This window comes from Lissotriton helveticus, chromosome 3_1 (genome assembly GCF_964261635.1).
Source record: "Lissotriton helveticus chromosome 3_1, aLisHel1.1, whole genome shotgun sequence".
Classification (NCBI taxonomy): Eukaryota; Metazoa; Chordata; class Amphibia; order Caudata; family Salamandridae; genus Lissotriton; species Lissotriton helveticus.
The window spans coordinates 679,160,759-679,176,985 of NC_136061.1; the positions used below are offsets into that span (position 1 = coordinate 679,160,759).

General features: G+C 45.1%; 1 protein-coding gene across 1 annotated transcript in view; it reads right to left on the minus strand.

The window, feature by feature from the left end:
- The window catches only part of ICE2 (interactor of little elongation complex ELL subunit 2), a 747,964-nt gene that overhangs the window by 248,470 nt on the left and 483,267 nt on the right, over nucleotides 1-16,227 (minus strand). Inside the window, exon 10 of the mRNA XM_078680821.1 lies at nucleotides 3,098-3,276. Within this exon, the coding sequence (XP_078536947.1) occupies nucleotides 3,098-3,276 (179 nt within the window). The remainder of the gene's footprint in view (nucleotides 1-3,097; nucleotides 3,277-16,227) is intronic.

Here is a 16,227-nt window from a genome sequence, read left to right on the forward strand (position 1 = left end):
AGCATTGGCATAGCCAATAGGTCTCGCCTTTGGGACCTTATAAGTATTTAGCAATGCAGCACAATATCCTTGGTGCAACACCTCCAACTGTTGATTGGGTGAACACTTATAAGGTCCTAAACGCAAGACCTATTGGCTATGCCAATGCTTGTTAAACTTAGGGATTAGAACCATTGCTGCCCTTGCTTCTACCCTGGTGACAGTGCGATTAGTCAATTGAGGCAATACAGTTGTCACGTGAACTCTACGTGGCGCAGACTCTCATAGATAAATGCTTATTATTATTATTAAATCAAACACAACACAACACATTTCTGTGCAGCTGGTATTTTGAACTCACCTATTTCAAAGGGCTTCCATACATGATTATGAAGAAAAAGTAGTTTGGGTGAAATACAAATTGTGCCTAAAATTACACAATTTAAGCAAGGACGCTGCAAAGTTTCCGGATTTAAATTTTCACTTGGTAAAAATCATTCACTAAATGAGTATCTGGCTCTGCTCTTTATGTTAATACTTTGTTTTCACCTCTCTGTGCATTTTTCTGCAGTGTTAATATAGTTTGAACTCGGCTGAAGGTAGTGGACTGCCTGGCACGAGCACCAGTTACATAACACAAGATCACATTAATATTTTCTTAGACACAGGGAGATTAAGTAATTTGCCTAGAATCACAGGTGGTTGAACTGATGCCGAGACTCGAATCCGGTTTCCCAGTTCCAAACTCGGCAGCTCATAGTGTAACGCCAAATCCTGGGTAGTGTAGAGGGAGGTAGGCAGAGCCGTAGAGGCCACATGATAGCTGAGGCAGTTGTGGACTGGAGGTTTGAAAAGGATATGAAGCCGAGCCAGACTTCAGGCTGGAGCCTGTCTCGAACTTTCAGCAGCTCGCCTCTACTAAAGAAATTTAAAGGCTAGGAGAAAGAGGGTAGTAAAAACAGAGACGAGTTATGAATCAGGTAAACGCACTGCAAGACTTAAAAATCGAGCCTTTTTGTTAAAATCAGGCCCCTGTGAGTAGCCACAATGCACCAGTGAGGAGGAAACTCCCCTGTGTGGCCATCAGTAGGAGGGGTGAAAGCAACACGTACCTGCCGGTGGGGCTTACTCACAACTGACCACAGAAGGAGTAAAGCCGTTAGCCTCTCCCTGCCGCTTGCATTGTGCGCACTCACAGGGCCGGTTCTCAAAGAAGGCCTCAACTGGTGCTTGGATTAAGGTGATGGAGTTCGGGGCTTTCAATATCACGTGTGTCTTGTGTTTTTTACCCTTTGATTGACTTATTGGTGGCGAACTAATAAATCACTACATACAGTAGCCATTTTGCTTATTGGCAATTTAATGAGTGTGATCGGAAGATTTGTGAGAGGTGACCTATGTCACGAGAACTGATGTCATGCCCTTATAATAAAACTCACTTAAAAACTCAACAGTCTATTTTTGCAAAAAAAGTTACATAATTGCAAGTGAAATTCAAATGAACATTTTTGTTTTTACTTTTTATGCACCGTGTGCACTTTTTCCATGAAACAATTTGTAACGAAGCTGAGAAATGGCTGAAAGTGACAATATTTTTAGACAGACGTGTGGAACTTCGAAAGGGTATGTTTTAATTTGGAACTGTTTGAATGAGTGAACTCAATGTGCTGTGTGTTTTTTTAAACATTAAGCTGCTGGTGATGCAGGTCTGTTTACTACTTGTGTGCTTTAGCCAGAATGAAAGCACGAAACTGCTTCACATTTGCAGTTTGGAAAGAAATGGGTGTGCGGCGAGGCACTGAGCCAAGAGAAAGGGAAACAGAGCCGTAGGAAGGTGGAACAAGCACGCGAGTGGTGCGCGCGCGCCACAGCGAGGCATCTGTATTGATTTATCGTGCACGCGTCTGCGCACGATAATTCAAAAAAGATGGTGCCTGTGCAGGTAACCGCAAGCAATAGGCCACACACGCACGAGTGTGTGGTGAGCTTTTGAAAGCTTCTTACTAAAAGTCTCGCCAGAGCAGGGCAAGCGCGCTGCTACAGTCTCGACCTAAAAACGATTCCTAGATGGCTGCCTTTGAATGTACATTTGTTCGGATTAATGTATGGACATCTTGGTTTTTTTTTCTTCAAAGCATAAAATAGAATTCTGAGATGGCTGCCATGTGTGAGTAGACACCATGAAACATTTTCCCCCCAAAAAATAATGAATAATTTCTGGATGGCCACCAATGTGTGCATATGCCTGCATTTGTATCACAGCCATCTTAAAATGGTTTTTATGCTTTAGTCAAAATTTACTGTTCCAAGGTGGCAGAAGGCCGTGGTAAATTAAGGAAATAAAGTGTGTATGCAACACAAAGATAGTTGCAAGCTGCTCTTTAGCACTGGCAGTTGAAAAAGTAATTAGAAAAATGTGAAGGAAACAAAAATAAAATAAAGCAAGGGGTTGTTTAATGGTGTGGAGCAAAAGACCAGTCACAAAGCCTGAATGTGTCCTAGTGTAACGTAACCGGTGCTTATCTATAGCGCTCCAATACCTTCGGGTCGAGTTCGCACTATATAAATCTGCATTAAAAAAAACAAAAAGGGCTTGTCAGGAGTGTGCAGCTGCCGGGCTCTGACAAAAAGAAATAAGAAACAAGCATTTGCAATGCAATAGGTCTCGCAGTTACGAGAGTGTCAGCTATTGGCATTGTAAATAACAATGCCTTTTATTTATGTTTTAAAAAATAAAAGGCATTAATATTTGCAATGTCAATAGCTCAAATTCACGTAAATGTGAGACATATTGCATTGCAAATGCTTGTTTTGCTTGGGGTGAAGTACTGGTTCAGCCCTTTTCCTCTGCTCCAAGGAGAAAAAAAAAACCTATACATCACCGTGTGGAATAACACAACAATTAGAACATGGACGACAATTAGAACATGGTGTTAGTTATCAGTGCTGAAAAGCGACAACATGACCTCTTTACACACCTACCAATGCTACTAAGGTTTATAATTCGTGACCCTGTCTATACAGTACACATTTTGATGTTAACAGTTCAACAAATGCAATTTGTAACAGAATAGACCATGGTACAAGAGATGCAAAAACTCAACATGGACTTTCTTACTCGAATTTGTCTTTTCCCTTCAAATTTCTTCATGTCGGTCCGTGCTTTATGTACACTGCAACGAACCAGCAACAGCATTCCATCCAAACTGAACAGTTTATAAACCAGATTCCCATCTTCTGGCGCAGTATACTCGGAGGAATCTTCGACAAGCATTTGAAGTCCATCTGGAAGCATTTCTTTCAAAAGGAAAAAAGATAAACAAAACGCAATTGAACTCTGTTGTTGATCTAATCTCTGAAGGGTGCCATACCACTCAAATTATACTATAATTAATCCAGCAGTATTTTCCATTTTACTGGTTTATTAAACACAGCAAACTCTGTAGGTGATCTAAACCCCCAACAGATCTGAACTGGGATATGTAGAGAATATCGTAGGCAGCCCCACACCTATTATATGGATAGGAGCCAGGTCGCATATTTTAAGGCATGCAAGATATTTAGCTAAACTTCTATAAATGTAAAACGTTGAAAGGCATGTAACAATAACGGTACAGCTGGATGTTAATTCACGTTCAGTAGGAGAGCATTAAAATGGAAGAATTCCCAACCAGCAAAAAATAAGCGTCCATCGAACATCTTTACATAAACAAGTTACTTACCTATAACTATGGATTCTCGGAAACATTTGCTACATGAAACATCCCACTCTCTAGTTCTCACGGCTTAGAATGTGATAGCGCGGTAATGGCCAAAAATGTAATCACTTGTTGGTGCTAAGATGCCACCCCGCGCTGAGATCGTTGAAATGTTTATTAGGAGTCAAGGAGCAATTAAGACATTTCAAATCAATAACAATTTAAGTTGTCAATAATGAGAGTTTTATTGACATTTCAAAAGTTTATTTCTCATTAAGAAATTAGTAAAGATCCGTTTATTTGTGATCTTTATTAAAATAGTCCATCAATCAATTAAGTTTACAGATATTTCCTCATAAAGTAAGTTGGATAGAAAGAGTCAATCATCATTATCAATACATTTAAGTCTATTCTACAAAGGAAATATAATCCCTATTCTATAAATCAGGATCAGAATTTTAGTAAATTAGGAACCCATAAAGAGTGCTAAATCAATTGTAAAGAGTGAAATAAAGGAGCATATGGCTTCGAAAATCAAGTTAAAAAGCAGAATTTCCCATAAAGAGCATTTCACGAGACACAAACTAGTCTCAGATCAGCATACAGTTGCAGTAGTAAACTGCTGAATCCAAGTAATACCAGGTACAGGAAAGAAGCTATAGTCGCAGGGGCTACCACTGACAAGGGCCTAGGTCTGGGGAAATATTTCAAGAAAAGAAGAGAATGTCCTGCTTCTACCTAGGAACACACACTAATATAAAGGTCAAGAACACATATCGAAACCATTGTTGCCGACTTTCTCCTCCACTAGCCAATAGATGGCAGTGTTCTTTGGTAAGAAAGTTAAGCTTCTCCATATGTGGATTCAACTTTTATGTTGTCAGCTACAGACAGCCTTGCAGGTTAGATTCTGGAAACATCAGGCATTTTCCCCATAGGCTTTTCCTAGCGATTGACCTTTTATCTCTCTACTTGTTTTCACTACGAGAACAATGCACTACTAACTAAAAGACAAATCATGGTTAGGTAATACATTCTTTTAATTTAAGCACCAGTTATTTATTGTTTAAATGCACAAGCTATGTTATTCAATTCTTATATGAAACATTAAGAAATAGGAAGTTCATGACATTCAAGAATAAATGCTGCATAGCAATATAATACTTTTTGTGAAATGCGAAGTTCTGCAGTTATGACAACATCCGTAAGCCAGTCATTCTAAGTTCAAGCGGCTAAATCATGTTGTGCACATTTCAGCAATATCAAGCTTCCTTTTAAGTAGCTAAAACATCTCAGGTGTTTGTCTGCGGCCTACATTAGCACAAATAAATATGTGTCAATGCAACGTTAAGTTTACACTTTTCACATGACATTTCAACATAATGTATTGATTAATTTTCAGACACTATTAAACGTCAGTTCCCAATTAAACAGTTAAAAAAGTTACTCTTCCATATCGAGTGATTACTGTGTAAAATAGGTAGCATTTTCATTCGAATATTCCAAGTTCCCCTCTTCACCAGACGGCAGCAGCGGCCCTCTTCAAGTTCCTAACAGCTTTTCCCCTCAGTATTTTAAGAGGACCTACATTGGAAGGGTCAATACTTTCAAATCTGTTCATCAGGGAGAGGACGGTGCTTGTGTCAGGCCTTTTATGCACGACAACGGTAGAACAAAGCTTCTGTCACATTTTTGTTATAGACTGCTTTGGACTTCGAGCTGGTTGGTAGGGAGAACAGGCACCATCACAAAATAAGTGAGACTTAGTGCAAAGTTTTTGAGCCCACTCATATCAAAGAGAAAAGTGAAGAATGTAACAGAGAAAACTATTTTTCACCCAGCTCAGCCCCACAAGTACCTGGATCACTCACTGAATAACTTGAGCCGGCCCTTCCCCCTATGAAGTGTCTGCGAGGCAGTTATTGCACCGGATATGTAGTTACTCAGGAATGAGTGTGGGGATGCCTTGTAAAGTGTTTTGAAGGAGTCTTGCATAGCCTTATAAGTCATAAACCTAGCAAAGGTGCCTAAGATTAACAACTGCTGTGAACAAACTCTTGAAAATTCAAAAGGCTTTAACCTTGAGATTGGAACGTCCAACTGAAAAGGTTTTTATTGAAGAAATGAAAAGAAAGTGATTCACAGAAGGGGATATTTTGTCAATGGTTTTCAGTGGTGCTCCTCCATCATGCTACAACCACTGAGTGTGAATGTCAGATTTGGAGAACTGTAACAGGCACAAGCAGCAATGCGTCAAGAAGGTTCACCCACAGAGTAAATGGAGGACAGGAACTAGCATTAAACCTGTGGCTAAAAAAGAATGCAGGCTAAAAAATAAGAAAATGCCAAATATTCGTGATCTCAAAAATAACCATTCCCTGACAGCCATAGATGGTATTAATTTTGAATGACAGATTAGACAAACTGCAGCTGGATGAGGAGACAAAGTGACCAAACTGACAATCTAGCTAAAAGGTGGAATGAAACATGATTTTCCAAGATTTTGGTCATATCTTGTCACATTATCTGTAATCCTCAACTGGTGATAAAGTGTTTCAGTTTGCTTGATCTTGCCGGAGACAGAACCTGGAGATGTTCACTTCTGACTTCATTAAGAGAGTCAACTGCAGTCCAGTTTTGACGAATAGGTTACTTTCCTTCAGTAACACCTTATCTGGAAGAGACAAGATCTAGCCACAAATTCCTTACCTTTGAATTATCTCCAGATACCAGACTGGATCTGGAATTTTTTTTTACAGCAGTACCTCGGCACGTCTGTTGAGGGCGTCGAGTGACTCCGTAACGAAGTTGTGAAATTGACAGAACCCATAAAAGCCCTTCTCCAATGTGCTGACATGAGCTTCGTTCGCGCTTAACCAGAAAGCCAGGTATAGAAACAGCTATGGAAACAGTGTGCCCAAAAATAATCTTCCTTTTAAAAATATTTCTATAAATTATTTTTTTATTGTTATCAATTAAAGGCACAAGAGTGCATTGAAGAGATCTGGAAGATAAGAAGAATCAGTTCGTAGAGGGGGGAGGAGGGGTGAGTCGGTAAGGAATCTCCGGCTAGATCTTGTCTCTACCAGATAAGGTATTACCGAAGGTAAGTAACCTCTTCATCTAATGGAGACGTCTAGCCGCAAGAGGGTGGAGGAGGGGGCAGGGGGTTTGCAAGTGTAAAGCAACGAACATGCAGAAGATACTCCAGAACACAAGGAAAAGCGCAAGAAAGCCAGCAAAAAAAAACCTCATCCTAGATAAGAGGCAGGAGAACATGACTTACTATAAGATCTATACTACTATTATAAAGAGAGAGCTGAAACCTTTGAGGCGGATAAACTCAAGAAGTACAGTACCAATCACAACACCCAATACAGCATTGTAAAGGGGAGATGCAGCAGATGGACATAGGCTATACAGCTGGCCACCATATACATTACAAAGGTCAAACAACCTTAGGGGTAAAGTAGACCCTTGTGGGCGTTGGTGTGGGCGTGTCAAAGTACACTTGGGCGTTGGCGTGGGCGTGTCAAACTACACTACATTATTCCTTTGTGGCCGTGCAGCATTGACAGAGGGGAGGGGCACAACAGCGTTGTCAGAGGGGCGTGCCACAAATAAAACAAAAAATGGCCACGTACTTCAGTAGCGCGCCTTTCACAAACAATGTGCGCGCCCATTCACGATCCACCTTTGCGTCTCACACGTCCGTCTACAAACACCAAGCTGCGCCGCATTCACGCACATTGCCATTCCTGCGCTAATAATCACATATAGTGCGGCGCAACCTTTGTGGGCGTCAGCATTGTCAGAGGGGGCTGCACCAAAATTAAAATAAAAAGGGGCGCGCCTTTCGCCAGCAATGTGCGTGCACATTCATGCTCCAGCTTGGCGTTCTGGTGACGCGACATTAATGATATATAGTGCGGCGCAAACTTTGTGGGCGTCAGCGTTGTCAGAGGGGGCTGCACTAACATTAACAAAAAAAGGGGCGCGGCTTTCGCCACCAATGTGCGCGCACATTCACGCTCCACCTTGACGTTCTGATCACTTCTCACACGGCCGTATCAAAACACCAACAGGCTCCGATTTGACGGACCTTGCCATACTGCCAACAAAATTAAACTAACAAAACAAAACTTTACTACTTTAGGAACGTAAGATTTCTCAGAAGTGGCTGCAGGAAAAAAAAAAAATAGGGGCGCACAGGCGCGCCATTCACTCATCGCCACATTCACGCTCCAACGGACACTGAAGGCAGGCAGCGTACCACATTATCTAAGCCACTTCACAATTGAAATTTAGTCCGGGGCTCAGGCGGGGCCTCAAACCAGCCCTCGCAAACACGGGATCAGCGTACACACATTAACGTTTACTATTACAAACATTACACACATAACATTTCATACCCGGACAACGTCGGGACGGGCTGCTAGTACCTAATAAAAGAAGGTATTTATTTATAACAATCAAATAAAGATTCTAAAAGCTCCTACAAAGCGTCATCAACCCTTTTCTTTGAAGTGGATATTGCTTATATATGGAAAAAAAAAATATATATATATATGCATACATAAAATGTACACTGTATAGTAAAATGTGCCTAAGAAGGGTACATAGAAACAGCCACAACATGGGTCATGGGCCGAAGATGGGACATCCACGAGCTGGCAACCAGCCATATGGCCCGAATAAAAAGGATAGGGGGTGCGGGAGGGGTGGAAACCACACACATCCCAGAAAACAAAATGAGCAGACAGAAAACAACACTATCGACTGAACAGTTCCGATCAGGCACTCAAGAGACAATTGAAAAGAAACAGCAGGGGAGAAACAACTCTGCTAGAATAGAGAAATAAGGACTGCGATGGAGGACTGGAAAAAGGGTTGAGTTAAACGAGGCCAACACTGAGGAGTCCTAATCAGATAGCTAATCCCTATCTTATTAGAAATAATAGCAAACAGAGAAAGGACCCGGCTGAAGCAGCTGACAACAGACGGAGAATATAGCATCGGAAGACTAACGCTGCAAGTGAAGGTCCAATGAAAGAACCAGCATGAAGAACTGAAATAACAGATGGAGAGGCAGTGCCTATAGCCTAGCAAAACCAGAGGGAATGATAGACGGAGTGTTGAACATTGCAAGCACTCACCCCCAGTCAACTGATCTGGGTTTAATCCATCATCATTCTTTAGCTCACTCATGGGAACAGTCCAGCCCGAACTGCCAAGCCATGTCTTCCCTGGTCCGGAAACAAGCATCCTTGATTACTTTGCCACTGAATTCAAGCTAGCCTGGCTGATGACGGCTGATTAGCCAGAAACCGGTCCCAGGATGCTTGTTTCCGTTCCAGGGAAGATAAGGCTTGGCAGTTCGGGCTGGGCTGTTCCCATGAGGCACAGGGTCTGACTGATTTGCATATGTCCATGTCTGAACTGGGGTGGCAGAGTGAGCTAAAGAATGATGATGGATTAAACCCAGATCAGTTGACTGGGGGTGAGTGCTTGCGATGCTCAACTCTCCGTCCATCATCCCCTTTGGTTTTGCAGTGCCTATAGCCTAACAGGTGTGGAGGCCAGAGCAAAAGAAGTTCTCGTTTGCACGGAACAACCCATGCCTGGCCAACAAGCCATGTAACTTCGTGAGTGAGGATACTGGCGTCACCCAAGATTGTATTTGGTATGCTCATTAGTACAAGGGAAACAACGCACCCAAGGTGTGGAACTGTATCCATGCCTCAAAGAAGTGAAGGAAAGTCCCTGGAAAGGATCCAAAGGGAACACCAACCTCCGCACGATACAACCAAGAGAAGGTGGTCAAGGAACCGATATCTGAGAAAAAACTGAAGATGTAAAATAGCCCTACATCCTCAAAAGGGGCAGAAGGCACATCTGAAGAACAAAGCGATACAAAAGGGGATGATGGACGGAGCATTTGAGCAAATCAAACACTCACCCCCAGTCAACTGATCTTGGTTTAATCCATCACCATTCTTTAGCCCACTCAGCCACCCCAGTTCAGACATGGCATATAGCCATGTCTGAACTGGGGTGGCCGAGTGAGCTAAAGAATGGTGATGGATTAAACCCAGATCAGTTGACTGGGGGTGAGTGTTTGATTTGCTCAAACGCTCCATCCATCATCCCCTTTTGTATCACATCTGAAGAACAGCCAGGCCAAACATTGGAGTTGGTATCTGAGGTATCATGGAAACATCTCCAATTCAAAAGTGAAAAATAACAGCAGCTGCATGCAGGGCAGAAGCAGATTAAAACAGGTCGTACAGAGGCAAAGAAGAGAAAGGGTCCCCCGAGTATGCCACCCATGCCAAGACACGGAGAAGTATGTCCGCTAGGAATCTGAGAGAAAAAGGAGAGGGGGCAGGAACCCGGCTTACCCGTCTATAACAGGAACAAGCACAATAAGTGCTGATGCCTGAAAAGAGAAAGAAGGGACACCACCTAGGTCAGGACCAGACAGTGCACCCTAGGCCAAGAAGCATGCCCCTTCCCTTGTGTTTGCTAGGAAAGAAAGGCACCAGATAGAGTGGAAGGAAGGAACCCCCTGGTTAGAGTGGAGAAACACTCAAACGGGGTTGAGATGGTGGTGGCAAGGAGAACCCCCATGCTCCATCTTGCAACTGGCACCGGTGCACCAAAGCACGGCAAGTGAAGCCAGGGAACAAGGCAACAGGGGATCCATGCAATACCATGAAAATACTCCAATCAGAACTAGGGTAGAAAGCAGGAGAACACCGTGCAGTCACCGGTGTGGAAATCAAACATGGCCATAAAATGAGACGAGTCCCAGAACAACCAGGCATCACAATTTTTCATTAACAGGGTAAGAATGCAAGAAACGGAAATATCTGCCGGGAGGCACACCACACCAGATGCCACTCAGAGGCGACGAGTGAAAGACAACTGGCACCTTTCAATAATGGTCCACATAGAAAACAAATTAAGGAGACCATCCCAGGCCAGATTGAGTACGGGGGAAATGAGAGGACTGTAGAGCAATCATGGATTACAATTTTGCTCCACTCTGACTATCACAAAAACGCATAAAGCGGAGTCAGCTTGTCCATGAAGGCAGACTGAACAGCCTCAGAGAAGCTAAAGATGTGTAGCCAGGCCCGCTGGCGAAGAGCTACTGAAAGGGCCATGGCTCGTCTGATGGAATCTGTGGAGTCCATGCCACAATGAATCAGCAATTGAGCCGCCTGACGCTCCGCTGGACCAGCTGAGTAAGAGTGTCCCAAGAGTCATCAGGAACGGAGGGAAGAAGGCGCGTGACCGAATCACATAACACATGAGAAAACAGCCCAAAACACAAGCTGTATTAAAGGACCACAAAGGGGAGCTGGTGGCATAAAAGAGATATCGGCCAAGAGCATCTAGACTTTTAGACTCCTTGTCTGGGGGGGTGTCGGGCATAGTGCTGATGTCGGGGGAGGCTGTAGCAGCTTGAACCACACAGCTGCACAGAGTATGCTGATGGGAGAGGCTGAGAGGTCTCCCGGGGAAGGATGGTGCCTATGAGCTATAGACTGGTCCAATGAGGCCTTTAAAACAGGTTTAGCCCGAGCGCCCCATAGAATATCAAAGAGAGCATCACTGAAGGGGAGCACAGTTTCAATTCTCATCTGGCCATGATGAAGCACCCCAAGGAGGGGATCAATGGCCACCTCTACAGCAGGAAGCTGCATGCCCACAACCACAGCAACTCTCCGCAAAAGCTCAGCAAAAGGCGAGCTAGCCTCCGTAGCAAACAGGCCAGAGGATGGGGAAGACTCAAGGCCACTAGATTCCACCAAGGTCAGAAACCCAACGAAGCTCCGGAGGAGGCTGAGGGACGTCAGTTATGTCATCACCGACATCGCCAAAATACCTGTGTTCCAAGGGGAAAATAGCAGGGGGCTCCTCTAAAAGCAGATGTAGCCCTAAAAAACTGTTCCACTGACACCATTACCGACATCAAAGGGCCGGCAATCCGGCATGGGGGAGGAGAGACAAAGTAGGGGATGATGGTTGGCGCCAAAGGTGGAGCCAACAGATCCAACACAGGCATCCAGGTGGGAACCCTGAATAGCTGTGTACCAGAGCGGATAAGATATCGATCACAGATTCTGAGGGCCTCACTGACACCGAGGAGGTCCCACCAGTTTGGAGTCAGACAAGGCCTCACCGACCTCCTTGGGGCCTATACGGGCACCAGATGGAAGCTGAGAACCAAAAATGGTATGGAAGGAGAGATAGTACTCCCTCATTTAAGCCAGAGTTGCCTCAGCGCTAGGAAACAGCAGAAAGCGAGGGACGGATTCTCACTCCCACTCTGAATTCAGAGGAATAGGAGCATGTCAGGGGCACCCCGTGTACACTGTAAGGTCAAGGAAGGACCGGTGCCGACCGTCCACAGAGTGACTTATCAGGCGACACCAAGGACAGAGAACTTCAGAAGCTGGCCCTTCAGCGGTTCTCGAGGGAGAAGAGGACCATGGAAGACGAGGGGCCTGCAACCACTGCGCTGTTAACAGCATCATGCAGCGCTCCTGCCATGCCAACAAACGTAGCTGAAAACATGAGCCGCCGGTTCGGGGTCAAGGTGTGCGCCCAGACACCACATGCAGACAGGATGAGGGCGTGGGGTCGAAATCATATTTCAGAGGACCCTGAAGATGGCTAGAAAAAGCACACAGTTTCGTCAACAACGAGGTAGGCCGAAAATGGCTAGAGGTCTCATTCTCCATATTCGCGTAGAAACAGAATGGAAGAAACTGACGTCAGCGCATCAGGGGAGGACTTATGTGGACTCTCTTGACATCACATCCAGTGGATGACGTCGCCCGACGGACAGAAGTACTGCAGTACAATCATTTCTGGATCCAGTCTGGGTCCTGGGGCTAATTTAAAGATAAGGTATCTGCAGGTATACGTCTCTATCAGATTGAAGTTTTGCAAATATCAATTGCAGGAAGTCAGAATATTGGTCATATGACCCTGATACTTTAAGGAGTGAATTACATCTGCAAAGTTATGAAACTGAACATCTACTAGAAGTTGATGCAATGGTTGTACAGTTTCAATGAAGACCAAAGGTAACACTCTAGGTTCCCACATGCTGCATAATGCAGATCGGGAGTCACCTTTTTCAATACTGATGCTTAATAATTCATTAAGCAAAAATTATTCAAACCAATAGGTAACGAGCAGGATGATTACGACATTCTTATTATTGTCCAGCCCACATCAGGCTGTCTGGCCAGGGGTGGTCAAAGAAGTCAAAAGCAACTGGCAAGTCAACCAGCATTCTTACAGATGCAGACCTTACTTCTAAGACCACGTTTGCGTCCTTATTTGACCTGAATCTTGATCACCCATCCAGCATGACATTTCTCAATAACGTCTTGCATGACTATATAAACTAGCAGCCGTGCACACAGTGTTAGCAGGAGGTCTACTGGATTTAGGATGAAGATACATACAGAGCACAAAGTCCAAGTCAAGGATTCCTTAAGTTGTGATGCATTCCTCTTCAACAATTTTTTAGTGGATACTGTCCTAATTTATTTAAATCGGTGAGTGGAAATATAATAAAGAGACAGAGGTATTATTTATTTTATTTATGGGCTTGTAACGCGCCGGAATCACACCCGAAGGTGTATCTCCGCGCAGTGCTGTTGAGCGAACAGGTCCAAACTGGCACTAATTCTAAAATAGAGTTGTCTTAAGACCTTTCCTGAAGGCTTGATGGCTCGAGCACTGTCTAAGGGAAAGGGGGAGGTTGTTCCACAAACGAGGTCCCATAACAGAAAGAGCGCGACCTCCCTGTCTGGTCTTATTGTGTCGAGGGATCTGTAGTAACAGCTGATTGCTAGACCTCAAGTTACGGGAAGGGCGGTGGTGGACAAATTATTCGGCCAGATAGTGCGGCCCTAAGTTATGAAGACTCTTGTGCACCACACAACAGATCTTAAATTCCACCCGTTTCCGGATGGGGAGCCAGTGGAGCAATTTAAGAAGGGGCAAGGAAGGTGTTCTGGGGGGGGGCATTGATCACCAGGCGTGCAGCGGTGTTCTGTACAACCTGAAGTTTGTTGAGCACTCCTTCATTGGCTGCTAAAAGTAGGCCATTGCAATAGTCCAGGCGACTCAGTACGAGGGCCTGGACCAAGGTCTTCCTAGTGCCGTCAGGGAGAAGAGGAAACACTTTCCGAAGGAGGCTGATGACATGGAAGCAGGATCCCGCCGTGATGTTGGCATGGTGAGCAAGGGTGAGGTCATGGTCTAGACGGACCCCCAGATTTTTCACCACCTGCTTAGGGGAAGGGGCTTTCCCCAGACTTGTGGGCCACCAGTCAGGGGTCCACAAGATTTTTGCCTCTCCAAACAGCATGACTTCCGACTTTCCCACATTGCACTGGAGAAAGTTCCTGGCCATCCAGCTGGCGATCGCAGTCATGCCGTTAGAGAAAGCTTGCCTTATCTACGGGGTGAAGGATTTAAAGGTAAACAGCAGCTGCGTGTCATCAGCGTAAGAGATGGGTAAAAACCCGAAAGACCTCATGATGTCGGCCAGGGAGGAGACATAAACATTAAACAGCGTAGAGCTGAGACAGGAGCCCTGCGGGACTCCTCTAGTAATGTTGGTAGAGGTGGAACTGAAAGGGCCCATATTGACCTTCTGGGTGCGCTCTGCAAGAAAGCTGGTGAACCAGGCCAGGGCGGATTTGTCTATGCCGATCTCCTTTAGTCTGGTTAGGAGAATGGCATGGGATATGGTGTCGAATGCTGCGGACAAGTCCAACAGCACCAACACCACAGACAAACCCCTGTCCAGAGACATGCGTATAGCATCCGTGACAGAAAGAAGAGCCGTCTCGGTGCTATACCTAGGTCTGAACCCTGACTGAGAATGGTCCAGACAGCCGGTCTGCTCAATGAAGCTGGAAAGATGGTGGTTGACATGTTTCTCCATCAATTTGCCGACAAACGGCAAAAGGGAGATAGGCCTCAAGTTGGTCATGTCCGACCACGGGATGGAGGTGTTTTTCCTAATGGGCTTGACCATGGCCTTTTTCCACTCCAGAGGGACCAATCCTTCAGAAAGGGAACGATTAATCACCGTCTGAATGGTGGGACTGAGAACATTCCCAATGAGATGCATGACACGGGCGGGTACAGGGTCAACCGGGCTGCCCGATTTAATTGTCCTAATCAAAGAGTTGACCTGATCCAGACTGATCTCAGGAATAGAGGACAGTGCAGAAGGGCTAGGTCCGGCTGTTCCGGGCTGAAGGCTGGGAGAGGGATCATTGATATCAACCAAAGTGATGGATTGAGCAATGTTATGATAAATTGCATCGATTTTATTGGCAAAAAACCCAGCAGTATCCTCACACAGTTTTTGGGACAACGTCTCTGGGGTGTCACACGCGACGGGCTTGGTGAATGTACAGAGAACCTGGTACAGTAATTTAGAATCATTACCTGCCTCAGATAGTTGGGAAACAATGTGATTTTTGCGGGCGGCTCTGATATTCCTATGATAGAGTCTCAAGGCCGAATGGTAGCGAGCTTTGTCAGCTACATTCTGCGAGCTTCTCCAGGTCTTCTCCAACTTCCTGCATGCTCTCTTTTCAGCACGCAGCGAGTCAGAATACCAAAGTTCCTGCCTGCGGTTAGACCGCTGGTTGCAGAGTCTTAGAGGGGCAATGAGGTTAACCGCAGTGTTCAAGGCAGCATTATATTTAGAAAGGGCCATGTCAGGGGTATCAGAGGGAGAAAAGTCCGGAGAGATAAAGGCAGATTTAAAAGTATCTGCGGACACCTTGTGCCACTGCCTGCGCCATAGCGGGAGGGGAGCAGGATGGGGGTGTTCCTCGGTGAGGTTGGGAAGGGAGAAATTGATCACAAAATGGTCGGTCCACTCCACCTGTATAGGAGGATAACAGGTCAGAGAGAGCGAGTTAGACAAAATTAAGTCAAGAGTGTGACCGGCGCGATGGGTTGGGCCCTGGTTACACTGTTTAAAGCCCAGAGCAGATAAATCAGCCAGCAGGTTATGGGCTACTACGTTGTCAAGCAGTTCGCTGTGGATATTAAAATCTCCAAGGAGTATAAAATTAGTCCCTATACTGATGTGTGGGGCCAGCGTCTCCAAAAGGAGGGTAGAAGCATCGGCACAGGGACCAATGCCCCCTTCCAGCCGGCCAGTAAATTGGAACCAATTTTAAAGACCAGGATTTCTATGTCCCTAGTACAGCATTGATCAAGAATGGTAACGGTGAGAGTGTCCCTGTAAATAATGGCGACCCCACCGCCGGTCTTAACAGGGCGGTCCAGCCTAAGTATCTTGTACCCCAGAGGGATCCCCAATGTAATAGCAGGAACCAGATGGGGTTTAAGCCAGGTCTCCGTACAGAAACAGTAGTCGGGGCGGGTGGAGTGAATCAGATCCCAAACCTCAGAGTGGTGCTTCGGGAGTGATCTAATGTTGCACAGTATACTGTTACCCCTAAGGGGCCTGAGACTAAGGTCCTCAAGA